The 20,574-nt window shown below is 39.2% G+C and overlaps 1 protein-coding gene across 3 annotated transcripts in view; it reads right to left on the bottom strand.

Moving 5' to 3' along the window:
• LOC149943234 (rho family-interacting cell polarization regulator 2-like) overlaps nt 1-20,574 on the bottom strand; it is a 43,515-nt gene that overhangs the window by 15,717 nt on the left and 7,224 nt on the right. For 2 of the 3 annotated variants that reach the window (XM_090177085.1, XM_090177086.1), the window contains 2 exons: nt 20,395-20,448; nt 189-237 (listed from right to left, as the gene is read on the bottom strand). In XM_090177085.1, the coding sequence (XP_090033211.1) occupies nt 189-237; nt 20,395-20,448 (103 nt within the window). The remainder of the gene's footprint in view (nt 1-188; nt 238-20,394; nt 20,449-20,574) is intronic. The other variant, XM_090177088.1, reaches the window with a different exon arrangement.

The raw sequence follows: 20,574 nt of genomic DNA, 5'->3' as shown, positions 1-20,574 counted from the left end.
GTTTTTAACTCAAATAATATGTCTACATAATAAACAAAGCAAAAATAAAAAAATACATAAAATTAATATGAAAAAATAAACATAGCAGTTTACACCATTCTTAAGAGTTTATAGTATTTTGTACAAAATTAAAATAGTCCTTCAACATCAAACCTATACCAGTAATTTAGAGATAAAATGGCATGTACCTTCGTGCATTCTTTGCTCTACATCATATTGTTCTCCAAGTTCTTCAAGCTGTAAATAAACAAGAATAAAACCAAATCGGAGTGTGTGAGCACTAGTTTTAAGCGAGTATTCAAAACGAGTTTGAGTCGAGTACTCGGCTCAAACAGGGTTGGCAATTTTTTGATTTTTTTTAAAAAGTCAAATAAATCGATTTTTTTTATTTAAATCAGATTTTTATTGGTTTTTTGATTTTAATTAAAATTTCAAAGTTTTATATAATTAAGTATCATAATTTTACCTAAAACCACTATGTTTTAATTTTTAAAGACTTAATCTATATATGTATAATGAATTTATTAAGTTTAAGCTAATAATCATATAGAAGTTATTTTTTAAAACCTATTTTGGTACTTTACAAAAACAATTTGGCAGAATCTCCACCCACAGGTAGATTCCAATGCAACATTAGGGGGAAGTACAAGAAAGATTATATTAAAACATAAATTATAGCAATTGGCCAGGTTTTTCTTTTTCAAAAATACTATATAAAAATTGATTTAAATCAACCATTTTTTTTGAAAAAATCATTGATTAAAATCGTGATTTAAATCGTTGATTTAAATCGGCCAACCCTGGGCTCAAAGCTTGTTAAGCCTTCTCCAGAAACCCGTCGAGCTTACGAGTTCAAAGTTTCACCAACGTCAAGCTCGCTAAGAACTCGTCAGACAATTTAAGTGTTGCCGAGTGCTAAAAATTTTAAAACCTATGACAACACAATTTCCAACCAATTAGGGCCCTTAAAAATATTTTGTTGATTTCATTGTTGCTCTATTAAAGTCATGTGGAAATTTTAAACAGTTCGTTTTAAGTTTAAGTTTTGGAAATAATACAACATAGCTTTGTTTAAGTTCCTATATTACATTGAAAGACCATTAAATATTTTGGAAATTAATTTCATATTTCTGTTAATTTCATATTGTTCATATATTATCTAAAAAGCAAGTCATGAACTTGTTTAATACTCGTTTCAAAGATGAAAACTAAGAATTTAAAACTCGCTTAAAATTTTCTAACTTGTTGAGAATGATCCAAATCGTTAGGAACTCTGAGCTTAGATAAACGGTTAACTTAAAACTCGTAAACTAACTTGGTTTTTCAAGCTCTTATTCGAATTCTGAGGTAAAAAAATTAGAAACTAACTCGACTAGGTAGCCAAATTGTGATACTCGCACACCACTACAAAATAGCTTTGCATACAAAAAATTACTTTAAATGCATAAAAAATCACAAGTCTATAATGTATAATGGGTAAAGTAGGGTACACAGACACACAAGGTTTTCGACCAAGTGTTATATTTATTTGATACCTTGGGCGATGAGGAATATTTTGGTGCAAGAATTATGCGGCGCAAATTTATATCTGCAGAGAGATTTAACTTTAAAAATTAAGATTTTTCGATGGATTTTTACAAAAAATTCCTGATTTAGAATTTTTAGAACACCCGAGGACTGACTTGCGCGCCCAAACCAATCTAACCTATTTTATCCAGTTACGATTTTACTAATCATGCTAGCTAGCTTCTCAGGGGCTTCCTTAGTTCTCAAAGCTCGGCCACCCTATTTCTACTTTTCTAAAGAACTATTCTTAAATCCTGAAAACTGGCCTTCGCCACTACGAATACACAGGTTTAGGAAGCCTAAATCTGATGCCATTTCAGATCTGGAAATAATGCCCGACTGTATATATAATCATTCTTCAAGATACATTAAAGGTCTACGTATTGGTCACCTAAATGTCTGTACTCTTCTCCCTTACCTAAATGAAGTGGAAATTTTATTGGATAAATTTACATTGGATGTGTTATGTGTCTCAGAATCTCGGCTAAGTGAATCTCATCCAGCCTTTTTATTTAATGGCTCATTACGAAAAGGTAGAGTATCGAAACATAGATCAGATAGTCTAGTTCTCTATTATAAGCTATTATTAACAATTTCCTTATACGATCTAAAAGACTAAATCTGGATGTAAATTTTCTCTGGGCTGAAGTAACTTTCAAGGGGTCCCCAAAATTATATATTGGATGTTTCTGAGATAGTGACTATAATGACATGATACACCTGAAAACAGCGATCGATCAAATCCTGGAAACTCATTAAGAATGAATACTAATGGGCAACTTTAATTGCAATCTGTTAGCAAATTCCCTTTCACCCACTACAAAATATTTAAAACCCATCACAGAGGACTAAAATCAACTCAAACATACACACTACTGGATCATATATATACTTCACATTCATCTTACATCATATCCAACGAAAATCATAATGTTGGTTTCTCATTCACAATATCATTTTGTGTGAGAAAACGAAAAAACCAGAAATCTGGAACTCATTTTGTAACCACAAGAAATTATCATAAATTTAATCTAACAAACTATAAACAAGGCATTATAGATGGTGATCTATTGTTATCGCACCATAATGAAGATATTGATTCTATCACTCTACTTTTTTGTTTTTTACTTCTGGGCTCCTTAAATATAAAGTGAGTACATACTAAGCTCCCACCTTGGCTGAACTCTGATATCCTGAACCTCATATCAATTCGAAATCTCCACTCAAGGAGGAAATTAGGGTTAAATGGCCCATATAATGAAGAACAATTTAAAATATACAGAAACACAGTTGTCAACCAAATAAAGGTAAAAAAAATTTTGGAAATAAATTTTCAACCTCAAAAAATATATCTGATACCTGGAAAAGTATAAATGAAAATGTTTAAGGAAAACAGTTAACTCAAAACCACATTGTACTTAAACAAAATGATATTTTACACGATTAGCCTCAAGCTGTCGTAGAAATTTTCAACCAACATTTTACTAAAGCAAGTGAAAATGTGAATTACCTATAAAATCAAAATTCAACTTAACAAAAATAAATATTGCTACTACCAAACAATATATTGACAAATGAAAGAGATCGAAGGCGACTGAAATAGACAGTATCCCACCTCCTAAAAACCTCGATAACTATAGGCAAATCTTTGTATTGTCAGTTGTATCTAAACCACTTGAGTTATCCATTTGTGAACAATTATCAAGTTATCTTGAAGAAAACTCCATTATTCGTCCATATCATTTTTGGCCTAAAATATGCAGTCAAGGTCAAACCACGGCCAACTTAGATATACTCGCGTACTCGCACATAGAGGCCTGCCAGCTTTATTTAGCGGCCATGTTAACGATCTTATAAAAAATTAACAATTTACCCCGCTTATCGCCGAGTGGAGCGCTAGTAGGAGGGAATGTCTCTTTAAATTTTTTTTCCCATAGAAAAGCATTAGAGTGGTTTACCTATTAAATAACTTTTTGTAATTTCCGCGTTGTTTTCCGAAGATGAATTTTAAATAGGATAAAAAGTGAGTTTCAAGAATTATTTTAAACCAATTCATAATTTTAGACCGGTTGGTTCACTCACAATCTTTTTCTAAAATCAGTACAAATTTTAAGGCGGAGAAATTCACCAGAAGAGAGTTAGCTACGCCTTGTAAGGAGAGTCAAAAAATCCATGATTGTCGTCAACTTGCTGGAATTTTTAAAAAAACTTCTGTAAGTGTGGAAGTTGTTAATTTGAACTTTCACTTGTTTTAATAAGTACCTTTGGTTTTTACAGGTTTATATAAAGTATAAAATATTATTTTTTTTTATTAATTTTAACAGGTTATAAAATATGAAATAAAACACATTTGAATAAACACATTTAACAAGTTATATATGTATATTATGAAATATGAGTGTTTGAATTTAAAATACGATCCAAAGATATGGAACGTTTCAAATACTATTTTAAATTCTTATTATTTAATTGGGATTCTGCATGAAATTTATAGTTTTAAAACCTTACGACTAATTGGTTTATATTCTAGGTGTTTTATCTTTTCGCACTTCTGTGAAATGTTGATTAACAAATTGTCCAAAAGAGGAAGAATGAAACGATTCACAATGATGTTGGCTATTATCTCAGTGTGTTGCAGATTTCCGCAGATTTTCAATTTGGGTGATAACTGAGTTTCTAGTTTCTGAAGGATTCCTGATTTTGGTAATTATGGTAGTGAAGCTTCAACAAATTTTTTAATTATCTCCAGTGTTGTAACAAATGCTTTACAGGGATACCATGACATTTCCTTGATCAGATCTGCTAATGAGCCCAAAGAGTGGAGAGTCTGAGGCTGGAGTGATTATACCATTGAAACTACATCTTTCAAATGCACCATCTTTCTCACAGTTGTGTAGGATTACTCCTCCAATCATATGTAACATAATTACTCATAAGTATGCCACTAGCTCTATTTCTTCACTAACAGTTTGTTTCACAGATATTGCGTCATCCGTGCCCTACGTAATATTTGACGTCATCGAATCTCAAATGTCGATTAAGCCGTCGCCCAACTAGCTCTACATCTGATAAACTGACGGCCATTATTTTAGTAAACAAACCGGTTTGAACAACCAAGGCTTAGGAGCTAAAATGAACTACAATATATTGTCAAGTTCTGTTAATGTAATAAATTTGCAAATTAATTAATTTCTCGGAGACTCACGTTCTAAACTAAATTTGCATTGTGAAATAAAAGAAGCAGATTTATTGGAAAAAATAGTTGAAATTCAGGTTGATCTTGTAACCGATCCGATCACCGGATGGCGTTCGGGTCGGCTACAATATATTTTTTTTATCTTATTGTTTGATAATTCAGGCGTCGGCCACCAGGGGTTTACGCTCTCGCGTAGGAGATACAAATACCCCCGCACCACGCGTTCTCTCTCTCGTTTTCTTTGCCTCGCCTTGGAGCAGGTCACCTTTCTTTTGTTTTCCACGGTTTCAGTAGACCCTCTTCGCTAAAATATGTGTGAACGTACAGGCTTGGACTTCTTAGTGAGTAAATAAGAAAGCGTTGTTCAATTTCTCTATTAAAATCTATTTTACTTATTCTTTCGTGTTATATCTTTTTACATATAAAACTTGCCTGGCCGAAACCCACACGTTGTGACGGTTTAGCCTAATCGTGTTGCATCCTCAATAGGATACGATTAGGTTGATTCAAACTGTTACACTGGCACCCGAACTGGGGCCAGGCATCGAACAAAAGTTTTATTTTGTAAAAGATCACGAATTAAATTATGTCGGTGGACGATTTTATTCAAGGCCTTGCGGCCGCGTTAACAAGGCACCAAGGCCCGCCACCACCTCCGCGTGACCTGCGATTTTCCGGTGGCGCAGACGAAATGCTAAAAATGCTTCCTCTTATTTTAAAAGATAGAGCCCTCTCATGGTTCCGACAAACAATGACACCGTTAATGGCCCAATATAATGTAACGTGGGATTATTTCCAACAAGCATTCCGGGCTTATTTCTTTCCTCCCGCTCAAGAAGAGGACACCTTAATGGCCATAATGCAATCGGTCCAAAAGGACGAGGAATGCGTAACTGAGTTTTTCAATCGAATAATCAAATTAAACCAAAGATTGTCGGTCCCGCAAACAGAAGCGTCCCTGATCACGTTGTTGAAACGTAATGTACGACCCCAAATTCGTCTGCAAATAGCGCTCATGGAGTTCACGCAATTGAACGTACTCCAAGCAAAATGTCTGACCGTAGAGTCAGCGTTGAAGGACGTCGAAGGCGCGAACCCCCATTTACAACCGCGACAGGATAGGCCTAACAACCAGGCGCGCGGACAAGATCCGACATCACAGCCGCGACGAACCCCGGCAGCACGAGGGGCCACTAATCTAAACCCCGGCGCCAGTAACTCAAGGCCGCGTAACGACGCAAACGCAACCACGTGGTCGCAAGGAAAACAGAACGGCAGTCCAAGCGTCCGGTGTTACCACTGCAAACAGCTCGGCCACTTTTCCAGAGCGTGCCCGAACAGGGGGGGGTCAAACGTCAACGGGGAACGCGAACGGGGAGGCCGCGCTCCCGGCGCGTCCGACGGCCGCTCTCCCCGAAACAACTAGCAATATTACGGCGAAAAAAGGTGGGTCCGCAGGTCGCGATTGAGGTCGATTTTGTTCACGGAATCTTAGCCGCTCGTCTCGATACTGGGGCTGACGCTTCCTTCGTCAGTCTCGAGCAGTGGCGTAAGATTCAGGAACACACCTCAGGGACGGCCCCCATTCCTACTCAGGATGACCTCGAATGCATAATGCTTGGTGATGGGCGTTATACCTTTTCTAAAGGTTCGACGATTTTGAAATTCTTCATTTCCGACAGGGAGTTCGAACAAGAATTTCACATCGTGCCCACGCTGTTATGCGACTTCATCCTGGGTCGGGATTTTCTGCAGCGGACGTCGGCCGTTTTAGATTTCCAGACATTAACTTGTCGTTTTGGAAATCTGGTGATTCCGTTTGCGGAGGAGCCAGCCACAAAGCGACCGCCCCCCCTAATATTTGAGACCATAGAAAACGCGGTTAACTCCACCACCCTAAGTCCTAAAAAGCGTAACGAACTTCGGAGTTTACTGATTCGGTATCCCGAAGTTTTTACGGAAAGGGAGGGCAGAACCAGCCTCGTCTACCACGAGATTCGGACAGGTGACGCGCTTCCGGTCAGTTGTCGCCCATATCGGGTTAGTACCGAGAAGAAACGCATCATCGAACAACATGTACGCGACATGTTGAAAGAAGGCATAATACGACCTTCGATTAGTCCATGGGCGTCACCGGTCGTACTCGTATATCAAAAGGGGGGCAAGGTTCGGTTTTGTGTGGACTACCGACGTTTGAACAAAATAACACAAAAAGACCCGTATCCGTTGCCTCATATCGACGATATGTTGCGCAATTTGAAAAATGCGAAGTATATCACGGCGCTCGATCTACGCTCCGGGTACTGGCAGATCGAGATGCATCCGGATAGCGCTAGCAAAACCGCTTTCGTGACTGATTCTGGCAAGTACCAGTTTGACGTCATGAGTTTTGGCTTAAGTCAGGCTCCGTCAACTTTTCAACGTCTAGTTGATGAGTTGTTTCGTGACGGAGCCTACTTCGACATCTGCGTCTACTTAGATGACATCATGATCGTGTCGGAAACCTGGGAGTCGCATATAGAATCGTTAGAATACGCCCTTTCGCAGTTAAAAAATGCTGGGTTGACCCTGAAAGCAGAGAAGTGTCACTTCGCGCAACCGGAAGCGACAATTCTCGGGCATATAGTGAATGAGACCGGTATTCACATAGATCGCTCTAAATTTACGGCGGTCTCTGAATTTCCCATTCCGCGTAACCTGAAGGAGGTACAGCGATTTCTTGGTCTCACAGGGTGGCACTCTAAGTTCATTCCCCATTACTCATCGATAGCCGAGCCGTTGCATAGGCTGAAACGAAAAGGGGTTCCGTTCCTTTGGGGGTCGGAACAACAACGATCGTTCGAGGCACTGAGAGACGCGATTTATCGCGCGGGTCCTTTAACGACCTTCAAGTCCCACTTGCCATGCGTTTTAACCACGGATGCAAGTGATTTGGGACTTGGCGCGATGCTCTCCCAGGTCCAAGATGGAGTCGAAAAGCCCTTGGCCTATGCTAGCCGCCTTCTTAGTACTGCTGAAAAGAAGTACTCAACGACGGAAAAGGAGTGCCTTGCCATCCTGTGGGCCGTAAAGAAGTTCAGGCCATATCTTGAAGGTTTACCATTCACAGTGATCACCGACCATAAATCCCTGACTTGGCTTTTCAACGTCAAAGACCCTAACGCTCGTCTTGTACGGTGGGCCATGTATCTTCAGACCTTCAATTTTTCGATCGTTTATAAGAAGGGGGTCGAAAACGTAGTAGCGGATGCGCTTTCCAGGGCTCCCGTTACTTTGGGTGCTATGGAACTTCGTTCCGGAAGTACCGAAGACGATAGAGTAGTTCTCCCGCCTCCTCCCCACTCCATGTATAACGTCTTCACATTAAACGATATACGAATGGCACAGAGGGATGACGTCGTCATTAGACGCATCCTCGATCGTATCGAAGACAGTGTGGATCCTCGTTTCGAGATTCACGATGGAGCGGTTTACAGGAAGGCTTGGGGAACGCTGCCTCGTAAAATATATCTTCCTGAAAGATTCCGTCGCGAGGCCATTCGCCTACTACATGACCACCCTACGTCGGCCCATCGCGGACGCGACAAGACGATCGCAAAGGTCCGTTATCGTTACTATTGGCCATCCTTGATCAAGGACGTTCAGGCTTACGTCAAAGGCTGTCTTGTATGTCAACAATACAAGAGTCGAAACAGGAAAACGCCTGGTCTAATGACGTCTACGGAACCGGTTGCGCCGTTTGACATGGTCGGGGTCGATATTATGGGGCCCCTTCCGCTAAGTGTCAAACGCAACCGATTTCTCATCGTTTTTGTGGATTATTTCACTAAATACGTTGAGTTGGTTCCGGTCAGAAGAATCACGGCCGACATCTGTTGCGAAGCCTTTAAGCGTTTCATTCTTCGTTGGGGTTCTCCTCGTCACATTTTCAGCGATCAGGGGCGGCAATTCACTTCGACCCTTTGGAAGAACACTTGCCGCCTGCTGAAGGTTCATTGCAAAATGACAAGCGGGTATCATCCACAAAGTAACATCGTGGAACGCCTCAACCGTGTCATAGGGGAGATGGTGTCGATGTATGTTGGTAATGAGCACCGTCAATGGGATCAGTCGCTTGAGTTTTTGCAATTCGCAATTAATTCGGCTCCCCAGGACTCTACCAATCGTTCACCATTCTTCCTTAACTTGGGACGCGAACCACGATTGCCTTGGCATCTGGATGACGAACTCGACGCCGACCTTCCGGAACCCGCCGAACGTGACCAGGCTTTACAGACCCTTCACGATGAACTGGACCGAGCCAAAATCATGATGCTTCGAGCGCAGGAGCACCAGAGGAAATACTACGACAGACGTCGGGAGGATCTTGAACTCCCGGTGGGCGCCTTGGTGTGGACCAAAACCCACGACCTCTCCCACGGTGCGACGTTTCATAGTGCGAAGCTAAGTCCAAAATGGGACGGTCCATATCGGATCATACGCCTAAGGACTCCTCTGGTGTACGAGCTCGAGGACGCAGTCACCGGAGAAAACCAAGGGATGAAGCACGTCAGCGAGCTGAAATTGTATTGGACCAATTGTCACATCCTTGTGGCAGACGAACCATCGGAAGACCTTCCCGACGAAGCCAGACCATCCACGTCGCGAGATGCGTCGGGCGACCTGCAGGATCCATCACTTCCGGCCGCAGACGACGCCGATACTCCTGACATGGACCATGGCGCCGATGCTGACGCCCTTTTGCCCGCTACGAATTCCGACGACGATCGAGTCCAACCGGAAGCACAGGAGGACCAACAAACCGAGGAAGGGACCAATGATGTCTCGGGCGCTCTAGGACCTGAGGAGGACGCTCCGATGGCCGAATCACGAACCGAGACGGTAGTTGATCCTGACCCCCCGACGGATGATCCTCTACAGCTACCGTTTCGTCTCGGTTGGGTCCGTGAATTATGCCAACGGTCGACTGTCCGTCCAAAGGGTCCTGCCCTTGACATCTACTATTACTCACCTCTACACCCACGTACAGCCATCAGATCTATTCCTGATGTGGCTCGCTACATGAAAGCTAATAAACTCACGGGCCTGACAATCAACAACTTTTCCTTCGAGCGCGTCGCCATTTCTCACCCTCCATGGGAGAGAATGCGAAAAGCGGGCGAAAGACGCCCCTAAGTAATAATCCTTTTTCTCTCCCCCTTACAGGAACCGTGCGGCACCCACCAACTCCTCGCTTACCATGCGAACCCAGATGGGGGTCCAATTTCGACAGTTATCGACGCCACGCTCGATCTCAGCCTATCGGTCGAACTTATAACATCCACTTTGGCAGTCGAGTTAGGCTATGAGTACCCCTTCCATGCCGCACCAACGGAAAGACTCGAGGCCCTGTTGGAACGACAGCCAGATTTTCCGGATGAATTCATCCTCGGCGAAATAGCGGACTTGCGCATCGAATTCCACGACATACGTATCTGCATCCAACACGTGCTCGTCGTGCACGACCCGCGCAGTATCTTGCTAATCGGTCCTCCCACTATACGAGCCATGCATCTCCAATACTGCCCATGTTCCCTGTGCGTGGACACCAACGGTGGACTGCGCCGTTATGCAACATTGCGTTCGGAACCTCATCGACAACCACTAGTACATTGGTACAATACTCATTTAGGCCTGCTCGACCCGTCCACGGTCAATATTGCTGACTTGAACGACGAGACACTCGACCTCATCCCGGAGGTCGGTCTAGCGACTCCACCACACTATCCGTCCTATGACCAACACAACTGGGCTCTCGACGTACGACGACCCACATCCGCGAGTGCTCCCGCCACTCGTCCCTCCGTAATCGAATCGCTCCGCCGCTCATTCTCCCACCGCAGTGCCCCTACTCCGGACCCAGTCTCTTCGGACCCACGTCCAGCGAATGATACGGACAAGGAACTGCCATCACCGATGGATGTCCTTACTTTGGCGCCTAGCGACGAGGAATTCCTTGGAGAAAATACTTCCTCCCTCGCATCGAATCCACCCACTGTTATCGCCCCCGAGGTGGAACTCCATTACGAAAACCAATCGACGTCCGATTCCGACCTCAATCTCCCTCCAACGTCTCGCGCCTCACCAATCACTCCAAGCGCAGACTCGAACTCCAACAGTGACGGCACCATTCCCGTCGACTTGAGCAAATGCCGCTGCCGTCGATGTTGGAAGCTGGGACACAAAGTGAAGGATTGCCCAAAGCGTGCTCGTCAATCCAAAGTGTAAACAATCGTTGTGTCGCGAACACATGTGCTGATTTTGTTATTATTATTATTTTTCTCTCCTCGCCCTACGTTCACCCATAATGCCTTTTTTTGTCGTTGGGAGGATGTAACCGATCCGATCACCGGATGGCGTTCGGGTCGGCTACAATATATTTTTTTTATCTTATTGTTTGATAATTCAGGCGTCGGCCACCAGGGGTTTACGCTCTCGCGTAGGAGATACAAATACCCCCGCACCACGCGTTCTCTCTCTCGTTTTCTTTGCCTCGCCTTGGAGCAGGTCACCTTTCTTTTGTTTTCCACGGTTTCAGTAGACCCTCTTCGCTAAAATATGTGTGAACGTACAGGCTTGGACTTCTTAGTGAGTAAATAAGAAAGCGTTGTTCAATTTCTCTATTAAAATCTATTTTACTTATTCTTTCGTGTTATATCTTTTTACATATAAAACTTGCCTGGCCGAAACCCACACGTTGTGACGGTTTAGCCTAATCGTGTTGCATCCTCAATAGGATACGATTAGGTTGATTCAAACTGTTACAATCTTTTCTGTTGCATCTACAAGGTTGCCACTTTTAAGCGATACTCCCTCTAGCGGCGTCGCGGTTTGTTCAGTTGAAAGCGCTTACGGCGGGTCGAGAAAAATCTACCCGATAGATTCAATTGGACGTTCAATTTTGAAAGCTAGTAGAGCGCGGATTTGATCACGTTGAGCAGTGGGCTGGTTTTTTCTTCAAAAATCGCTCACCGGGCGGCGAACCTATATTGAAAATATTTTATTTTCTCATCGATTTGTCCATTCTTCTTTTAATCAATTTTGACTCGAATAATTATTTTCAGAGTTATTTTCACAACGATTTGTATACTCTAACATTAAAAAAAAACATTTTATATAAATATAGGCGGTTTTAGATTCCTCGCTGTATAGTGATTAGCTACAGAGGTATCATAAGTAACATAGCCAATAAGTATGACACTTTCTAAAATGTTAATATGAATTTCCCTTACAGAACCTTGTGTAGTAGTAGTAATATATATTTCGGCCTTGACATATTTTAGGCACTAGAGGTTTTCGGTGTTGAAAGAAACCTGGATTAGGCAATAACTCTGGAAATCAGTTCAGTTATGTTTTTTTAATAATAATCATAGGAATTTTTATTATGTTACATATGGTGGTATATATAAGAGTTAGTTATAATAATAATAATAATAATAATAATAATAATCTAAGAAAGGGATACCCTCTTCAGCCCATTGGCTAATTTTCAAGGAGTTCTCTTTAAACCGCGCGAGATTATTTTTGGATTGTTAGCCCTCCCCTTGTCCCAATAACGCTATGGTTGTTTAACTTGTTCTTTATTGTTCCGATTGAACCAAAACCAAGCTAATAATTTCAAATGTACTAGAAAAAATTACAAATTTAAGCGACTATTTACGTAACAATAGAGTAGTATCAACTCGTAGCTTTGGCTCTGGCCGCCATTTTAGGCGCGTTTTTTTCTCTATAGGAAAAAGCATGGGTGACGTTGCGTGATGTAGCACTGACACTACTCTATATACAACTCTACAATGTGATTGAAAAATTGTAATGCATTTGCTTCCGCAGGTCGTCTACAAAGATGAAATTAATTCAATCTATATGGTTTTACTAAATAAAATCCTATAGGCCAGAGTGACCTTAATAAAAATAAAGTTAAATTAAATGTCGTCACTGTCCGCGTGTGGGACCCTGTTGCCACGGCTGGACGCAACAGGTCAGTAAAAAAAACTTTTTTCCTTTTGTGAAAAGTGCCAATGTACTTTTCTCGAGTTTTTGTCAAGCTGTCAACAAAAGTATTGCACTCGCAAGTGCAATTGCTAACCAAATACTACAATTATGATATAAATTTAATTATGAATTTAAGAAATGCAACCTCTAATTTTAAAGAATTTACATAAATAACAATGATAATTTCAAGTTTATACTCTTTTACTAAACCATATAATTTGGTGAATAATTAGTTAAGTCATCGCTCGTTGGTTGCCTGTGCAGAATCTTGAAAAAGAAGTGTAATTTCTATAAAAGCGTCAAGCGTGTAATTTAGGCCTAGAAATTATTCGTAGAAATTATACGAAGTCCAAGTTATGACTGACATATGCCAAACGGAGTACGGGGAGGCAACGTACTTCGATAAGGTTCCCTCGTGAAACTTCATAAGTCATTAGAAAGTATTCACCAAGTTCCAAGGAAAATGAAAATTAACTAATGTTAATTTATCGTCAATTGTTTCGCATTTAAACCATTAACACATTTTTCTCAACCGGCCGAGCAGACGTGTATTACTTGCTCTTTTAATTAAATTATAAAATAAAATATATAAAAATTGAAATATAATGTGAAATACGTTAACAAAACAATTAAATGCGATAATTTCTGATAGTAGAAATTGCGGCTTTCTCAAAAATAGGTTAGTAAAATGTGACAAAATAACGTGTAGTGTATACCTATATATACCCCAGACTGTTTGGAAATGTGGATTAGGGTTTAGGCCAAACGGGCCAAACCCTAATCCACATCCCCTGCATTAGTCAAGGTCAGGGAACAAATCGCTTGGTATCTACCACTCAGGTGTTGTCCAGACATGGAGTCGTCGCGTTAATTTCGACCAAAGAAAGAGGGAGGAAGGAAAGTATTAGATTTTTTTGCGTGTTTCGGCCGCGTATACACTGCATATGCCCCGCGAATGGGTCCACTCTTTGAGGTCGGGGGGGCGCGGGTGCGTAGACAATCTGTCTTCTTCGGGGTTCCAACTCAACAAAACCTCTACCACACAGAAATCAAAACAGCGAAAACCCAGAAAATCGTTTTCATTGAATTGTAAATGAAATTTTTTTTGCCTAAGCAAAAATAAGATAGTCGTTCCATAGCGAAAACGTGTAAATTGCGCTTTTAATAGGTTTAATAAATAGGCCCATCATAAAACAATATTTTTTTTAGATACTACATTTTGTCATGGTTTTTATAAAGTGTAAATCTAATATTATACAACCATTCGTTTCGGGGGAGCACATGCCCCTGTGCCCCCTGGTTACGCCACTGATGGGCGCATTTAATAAATTACTTAGACTATATGAGAGATAGTCGTTCGTTGTGAACGTAAAACACGCTTCCTTCATCGAATAGAAAAGTGACTTATCTTCAGTAAGTCTTGATGAAAACCAGGAATATTGGATCATAGATTAAAAAATTGATTGCGCAATAAGGAATAAAACGTTTTTCCCTGAGTTCTACGGTACCACATTTCATAAGAGAACACTAATATGATATCTGTTCTTTATTGTTAAGTTGTCTAATTTAAGAATTGAAATTTGAGCATAGCGCCGCTGTTAAACACCGCCGCCGCCGATATTTTCTCTAGCGTCGAGCCACCACCGCTGATTTATTTACATTTCGGCGCGCCGCCGACGCCCTAATTTTTTCGTTCCCGCCGCCGAAAGGTTTTTTTTAAAATATTTATGTATAATTAATTTTTTCAAAATTATTTTCAAAAATATTTTTGGGAAACCATTTTAGTAATATTTTCATCTTTGCGCCGCCGCTGCCGAAAGCAATTTTATTAAGTTTTATCCAAGTTAATCAACATTTTTATCAATTTTATTAAATTTTATAAAAATTAATCACTATTTAAAAATTTTGTCAAATTTATCTCATTCTATCAATTTGATAAACACAATTGATTTCTTATTTTATCACATGTAAGATTTTTTTATCAATAAAATACATTTTTATTAATTTTCTATCAAATCATTTGCATTTTTACCCATTTTCATCAAATGAAAAATTGATAAATTGTTTAACAATTTTTTTATTTTTTTGGAAAATTTTCAAAATCCCATGTTTTTTTCGGTAAGGAATTTTCCATTTTGTGTTGTCAAAAACATTTTCAGTTACCATGGCCAAACTAATGCCCGTTTTAACTTTTCCTTTTGGGAATTTTCATGATTCGTTAAGGCCTACTTAACCCCCGAGTAATTTGAACAAAATCGGTGTGTTACACTTACACCTCGGGTAGTCTCGTTGTTAGCATCCAGACAAGCAGGCACCTCTAGTTCCCATAGAAAGAATGACCAGGGTCCACCGTCCAAATTCCGACGTGGCGCCAAGGGGCCTCCCCTACTTTACGGCTTAGGTTGGGCTCTGACATCTATTTCCAATAATTGTAATTCTTTTCACTGCCGTAGTATAAAAGTGGGCTCCCATTTCGATTCCCAAACATTCTCTTGAAGACTTTTCTCGTCTCTGTATTAATATTTTGATTCTTGTTTCGGAGTTAATTTTTTCGGGTTTGATTTTGAAGTTTCGTTTAGAGTTTTGGCTTCAGAATCTTCATTCTTCAGAGTTTTATTTTAGACATTTTTAGAATAAAGGTTCACTTCTTTTGTCCTCGACCAACACTTACGTTCAACCACTCAGGTTCAAAGGTAACTATTTAAAATTTCTTAAAGTTTGAAGTTTACTTCATAGTATAATACTTCGATTTTCTTCTCAACGGTGATTCAATACCGTTTGGCTAGGTTTATTTTCGAAATATCAGTCCTTAATTAAGGTTTTTTTTTTTAATTTCCTTATATAGAGTATGTCCAGTAAACCTCCTTTGCCGTGTAGTTCTACGAGTTCCAAGTCGTCTGTTAGCGAACTTGAAGATATTTTGCGGCTTTCGCCTAATTCTGCTCCCAAAGCGTACCTAATTGATGATGGTTTTAAAACGGTTTTTTACGATGGTGATTTTGGATATAAAAATATTCAAGAGCACTGCGTTTACGTTGGAAGCTGTCAATCAATCAAAAGTGCAGGTAGCAGGACTGCTGTGGCTGTCTGCAATTATTGCGATAAGGAAATTAAAACTCCCATTAACAACGCCCATAATTGGGAACGCCACGTTACGGTATAACATAATGTTAATTTTGATTAACTCTTTTATATTTTATATTCTAAATTATATAAAACGCTATTTACAGGACGTTCACAAAGTCGTTTTGCGCCTCAAAGACCAAAAACGTTCAGCCGAAAAAGTTACTTTTTTCCCCGAAGCCCCTAGGCGAAAAAAGGCGAAACTAGATGAAAACCTAACAAAAGTGAAAAATGATACGTTTCTCCAATTTCTAATTAACATGGTCGCCATGGACGGCCTACCTTTCTCTGTCGTAGAAGGGAAGGGTCTAAAGATGGCATTTCAATACGCTAACGCTGACTTGGAAGTGCCGTCGCGTCGGACATTGGTCAGGGGTATTGAAAAAACCATTAAAAGCGATCTACTGCCAAAAATGAAAGTATGTTATGAGCTTAAAAAAAACTGGTGTTTAGCTAATTAGTGGGTAATTAAAATCTATATTTAGACATTGCTGACCAACTTAAAGCCGAAGGAAGTTCACCTGACGCTCGACCTTTGGAGCAGTAGGATGCGAGAATCCGTATTGGGAGTGAGGACTCAGTTTATCGACAAGTCTTGGAAGTTTAGAAACCTCCTTTTGTCATTCCTTCATTTTCCCGGTAGCCATACCGCGGATATAGAAACGAAACTAAAGGAGATTCTGAGTTCTGTTGGGCCGTGCTTTCAGCTAGTTGAGTAAACTGCGGTTTAGAAAACTGAAACAAAATGCACTTGACTATAAATATGCAAATTAAATTATTTTTAAATAGTAAATAGGAATTTTTTAAATTGCAAACGTCTAATAGTGCAATATTAAAGGCCTAGGTTCACCCCTCTCTGCCAAAAAAGGGTTCAAACATCCTTTTCACTTCCCCCTCGAAACCCCACCATTGATAGCGACGGGTCAGCTGACTCAGCTCGCTCTCCCGACCTCTTCATGTGGAAGGATTAAGTCCGGCATTGTTAGCGCTGTCAAAATTGTCAGCAGTTACAATGCCCTTGAGAACCGCGAAGTCCGAATATGGGGATAGCGAAGGGAAAAGCAAAAAGATGTTTGAACCCTTTTTCGGCACAGGGGGATGAAATTATCTGAAACTAGGCCTTTAACATATATTTGATTTATTTGATTAGTTTAAGATATAATTATGATAAATAAATTATATATTATTAATTATATATTATTAATTATTAATTATATATTATGAAATGAAATGAAAAGAAAAGAGTGTTTAATGTGTATTAAAACAATACATGGAGTATCAGCAAGTTAATACACGCTTGTTTCAAATAGAACACATAGGATTATATAAAAGGGTATCGTTCAATATATTTAACAACATTCGAAAACAAAAAAAACAAAAACAATGAATATTCTGTTAAATTGAAGTAACATAAAAATGAAACAATAGTTATGAAAAATTTAAGTTTTTAAGGTCGGAAATTTTGCAGGAAAATATATCAATCCTGGAAGCATACTTATTAGCTGTTTTTAGAATTGGGTTAACGGGGTCTAATGAACAAATTTTAGTTTTAAACAAACTTGTGTTTCAAATTGCGTAGTTTGGAACAGACCGATTTAAATGTAATAATAGGTTAGGACAAGGAATTATATTATTAACAAATTTGTACAAAAATGCAAGTTCCACTTGCTTACGAGAATTGTACAATGTGTGTAAGCCAAAATCTTAAATAATTGTATTTCCGAGTGTTTTTTAAAAAGAAATAAAGACTGTCGATAAATTTTCTTTGAATTGATTCAATTTTTAACAAAAGGCAGTCGCTACAACCGTTGTAGCGACTACCTTAGTAGTACAACCACGGTACCACCCCAAACTAAGGAACCAAACATCGCTCTTGAGCGCACAAGGGCCTGAAATAAATAAAACAAAATGACGAGAAGATATTATATTTCTCGCGAGTTTGAGTATTACTCCCAACAAGCGTTTACAGGAACCTAATGTTTTATGAATTTGACATTTTGACTATGAAAATACAGGCCTTTGTCAAATATAACACCCAAGTCTTTGGTGCTATCATGTCGAGATAATATTATATATTATTAATTATATATATTAATTATTATTTATTTATTATTTATTATATATTATTAATTTATTATTTATTAGGCCTATTTATTATTTATTTTTTATTTATTTGTTAGTATATACCGCCTAGTACCACCCACTTCTGTTTGTTATTCAAATGTACTATTACTACACAAGGTTCTGTAAGGGAAATTCGTATTAACATTTTAGAAAGTGTCATACTTATTGGCTATGTTACTTATGATACCTCTGTAGCTAATCACTATACAGCGAGGAATCTATAACCGCCTATATTTATATAAAATGTTTTTTTTTAATGTTAGAGTATACAAATCGTTGTGAAAATAACTGAAAATAATTATTCGAGTCGAAATTGATTAAAAAAAGAATGGACAAATCGATGAGAAATATAAAATATTTTCAATAAAGGTTCGCCACCCGGTGTGCGATTTTTGAAGAAAAAACCAGCCCACTGCTCAACGTGATCAAATCCGCGCTCTACTAGCTTTCAAAATTGAACGTCCAATTGAATCTATCAGGTAGATTTTTCTCGACCCGCCGTAAGCGCTTTCAACTGAACAAACCGCGACGCCGCTAGAGGGAGTATCGCTTAAAAGTGAGCAGGCTAGCCCGTCGATCGGCTGATCTCGCTCACCGCGTCGTGAATATTCAGTCATTGAAAAGAAAATTCTGCGCTCGCCTTGAGCTTGCTCAGTTGAAGAGAGATAACATTTTATCGCCTGCGGTAAGCTCTGGCGCACTTTAATGATTAAGGGAAAAATATCTGAGCGTTCGCTTTGGAAAGCTGCTCAACATTTTTGCCCACCTCTGCTTCTAGGCTTGATATGGGTTTTAATAACGCTGGTGGAATATCCCACTTCAACGACTTGTTCCATTTTCGGAAAGCGATCACTTATTGGTCATTTTCCCCAACCTTTTATTTTTCTAAATTACTAATAATTTAACTTCATCCGCACAAACCGAGAGGGTTTATAAATTTCAATAAAGCTATTTGGGCTGACTAAAATTCCGACGCAAAAAATTCCTTCTAAATATAGAGGTTTTCTATATAAATATGTTACTAGCCAATAGTGTGACTCCTAAATTTACTAGGATGAATAAAAAGGTTAAAATCTAACGTAGTCCACCTTTTTACTGGTTCGTGGTGAAACAAACCGTTAGTGAAGATTTTTGAATGGAATGAAGGTGCAGTGGCATACTTATGAGTAATTATGTTACATATGCTCCAATGTATGCCAGAGTTGCTTGTTTGATTGAAGCAGGTTGATTTTCTGGTAAATGGTCAAGTTGATCAAGTATAGTCAATATATTATCTGGTATAACTTTGATACAACTGTACTCTTCCTTGGGATTAATGTCTTGATCAGTATAAATTTTCAGTTACTGGTACGCCTATGATAGGGGTTAGGCTGTCTAGCCGAACATTGGCCCCAACAAACTTACAGCTTTTTTGAGCCACATCTTAAAATACTTTCCTTGGCAAAAACCACTGCCTTCGCATCCATTAGATCATTTCCACCTGAAGATTGTCTTATGTTACAGAAAAACATTTCTATGCAGGAGGTATTTTAGGCAAGCAGTGGTTGATTGTAACCATTCTAGAGTTTCGTTTGTTAAAATATTTAGTTGATTTTCTTTTTCGGTACGAATGTAGTCAATAAATGTGTTTTCAAGCCAACGGTAGTAGTAAGTGTACGGAGCTGTTGGCTCGCGTGGCTTGCCACCACCCTCCTACGCATTGTAACCCGGCCACCTGAATTAATGGCTTTAAAAGTCGCTTAATGACTTAGGCTAATACCCAAGGCATCACCTTAGGCCTAACTGATTATTATTATTATTACAACATCTCTGCTTGGTACTATCTTTTAAAGTTAAATTATTTTCTAGAACCTAAGGAGCTGCCTGGCGTTTGTTAAGTTATAATGTCTGCACAGTCCAAAGCAGTTGTCACTCAGTTTATCAAAGAAAAAATTAGTAGGTAAAACAGTGAAAACTGAACAGGGATATCCCTTTTGTCTAATGGACAAATAAAGCTTATTATAATCTGTGGATGTGTAAAGGTATCACACGAAATGATTTTTTTAACATGGTTGCTCATTGTGACCCCTTCATTCACACTTGTGCCAATATAGCTAGAGGCATAGGAATAAGTTTACAGGCTTGCTATGGAAGCTCAACGGCATCAAAATGTCCCTGCATTAATTTTTTCATTAACAAGTTTAAGTTTTGAGCCAAACATACGTATCCCCAAATTTTTCTTAATGACCCAGGATTATTAATAAATTTTATCCAGTGAACTATAAATGGAGATAATGTTTATAAGGTGGGTATTTAAAATAGTGGTTAAAATATTTTTATTACTAATAGAATTGTGCATAAAATCACCACCATACCTTCACTGACTGGCATTCAAGTCTTTTAAAGTATCGTTCAGCATTCTTTAATTGCTGTTGAATAAAAAAAAAGTTTGTAGCTACATTATTCTTTAGTAATACTAGACAAGATATCCTTCTTAAAGGATCAATGCCAAGCATAAATATCTGTGAACACAACATCTGGAAAGTCATAAAATA

Source organism: Leiobunum rupestre, chromosome 6 (genome assembly GCF_980474605.1).
Source record: "Leiobunum rupestre chromosome 6, qqLeiRupe1.1.hap1, whole genome shotgun sequence".
NCBI lineage: Eukaryota > Metazoa > Arthropoda > Arachnida > Opiliones > Sclerosomatidae > Leiobunum > Leiobunum rupestre.
This window is presented reverse-complemented; position numbering and strand designations above follow the sequence as displayed.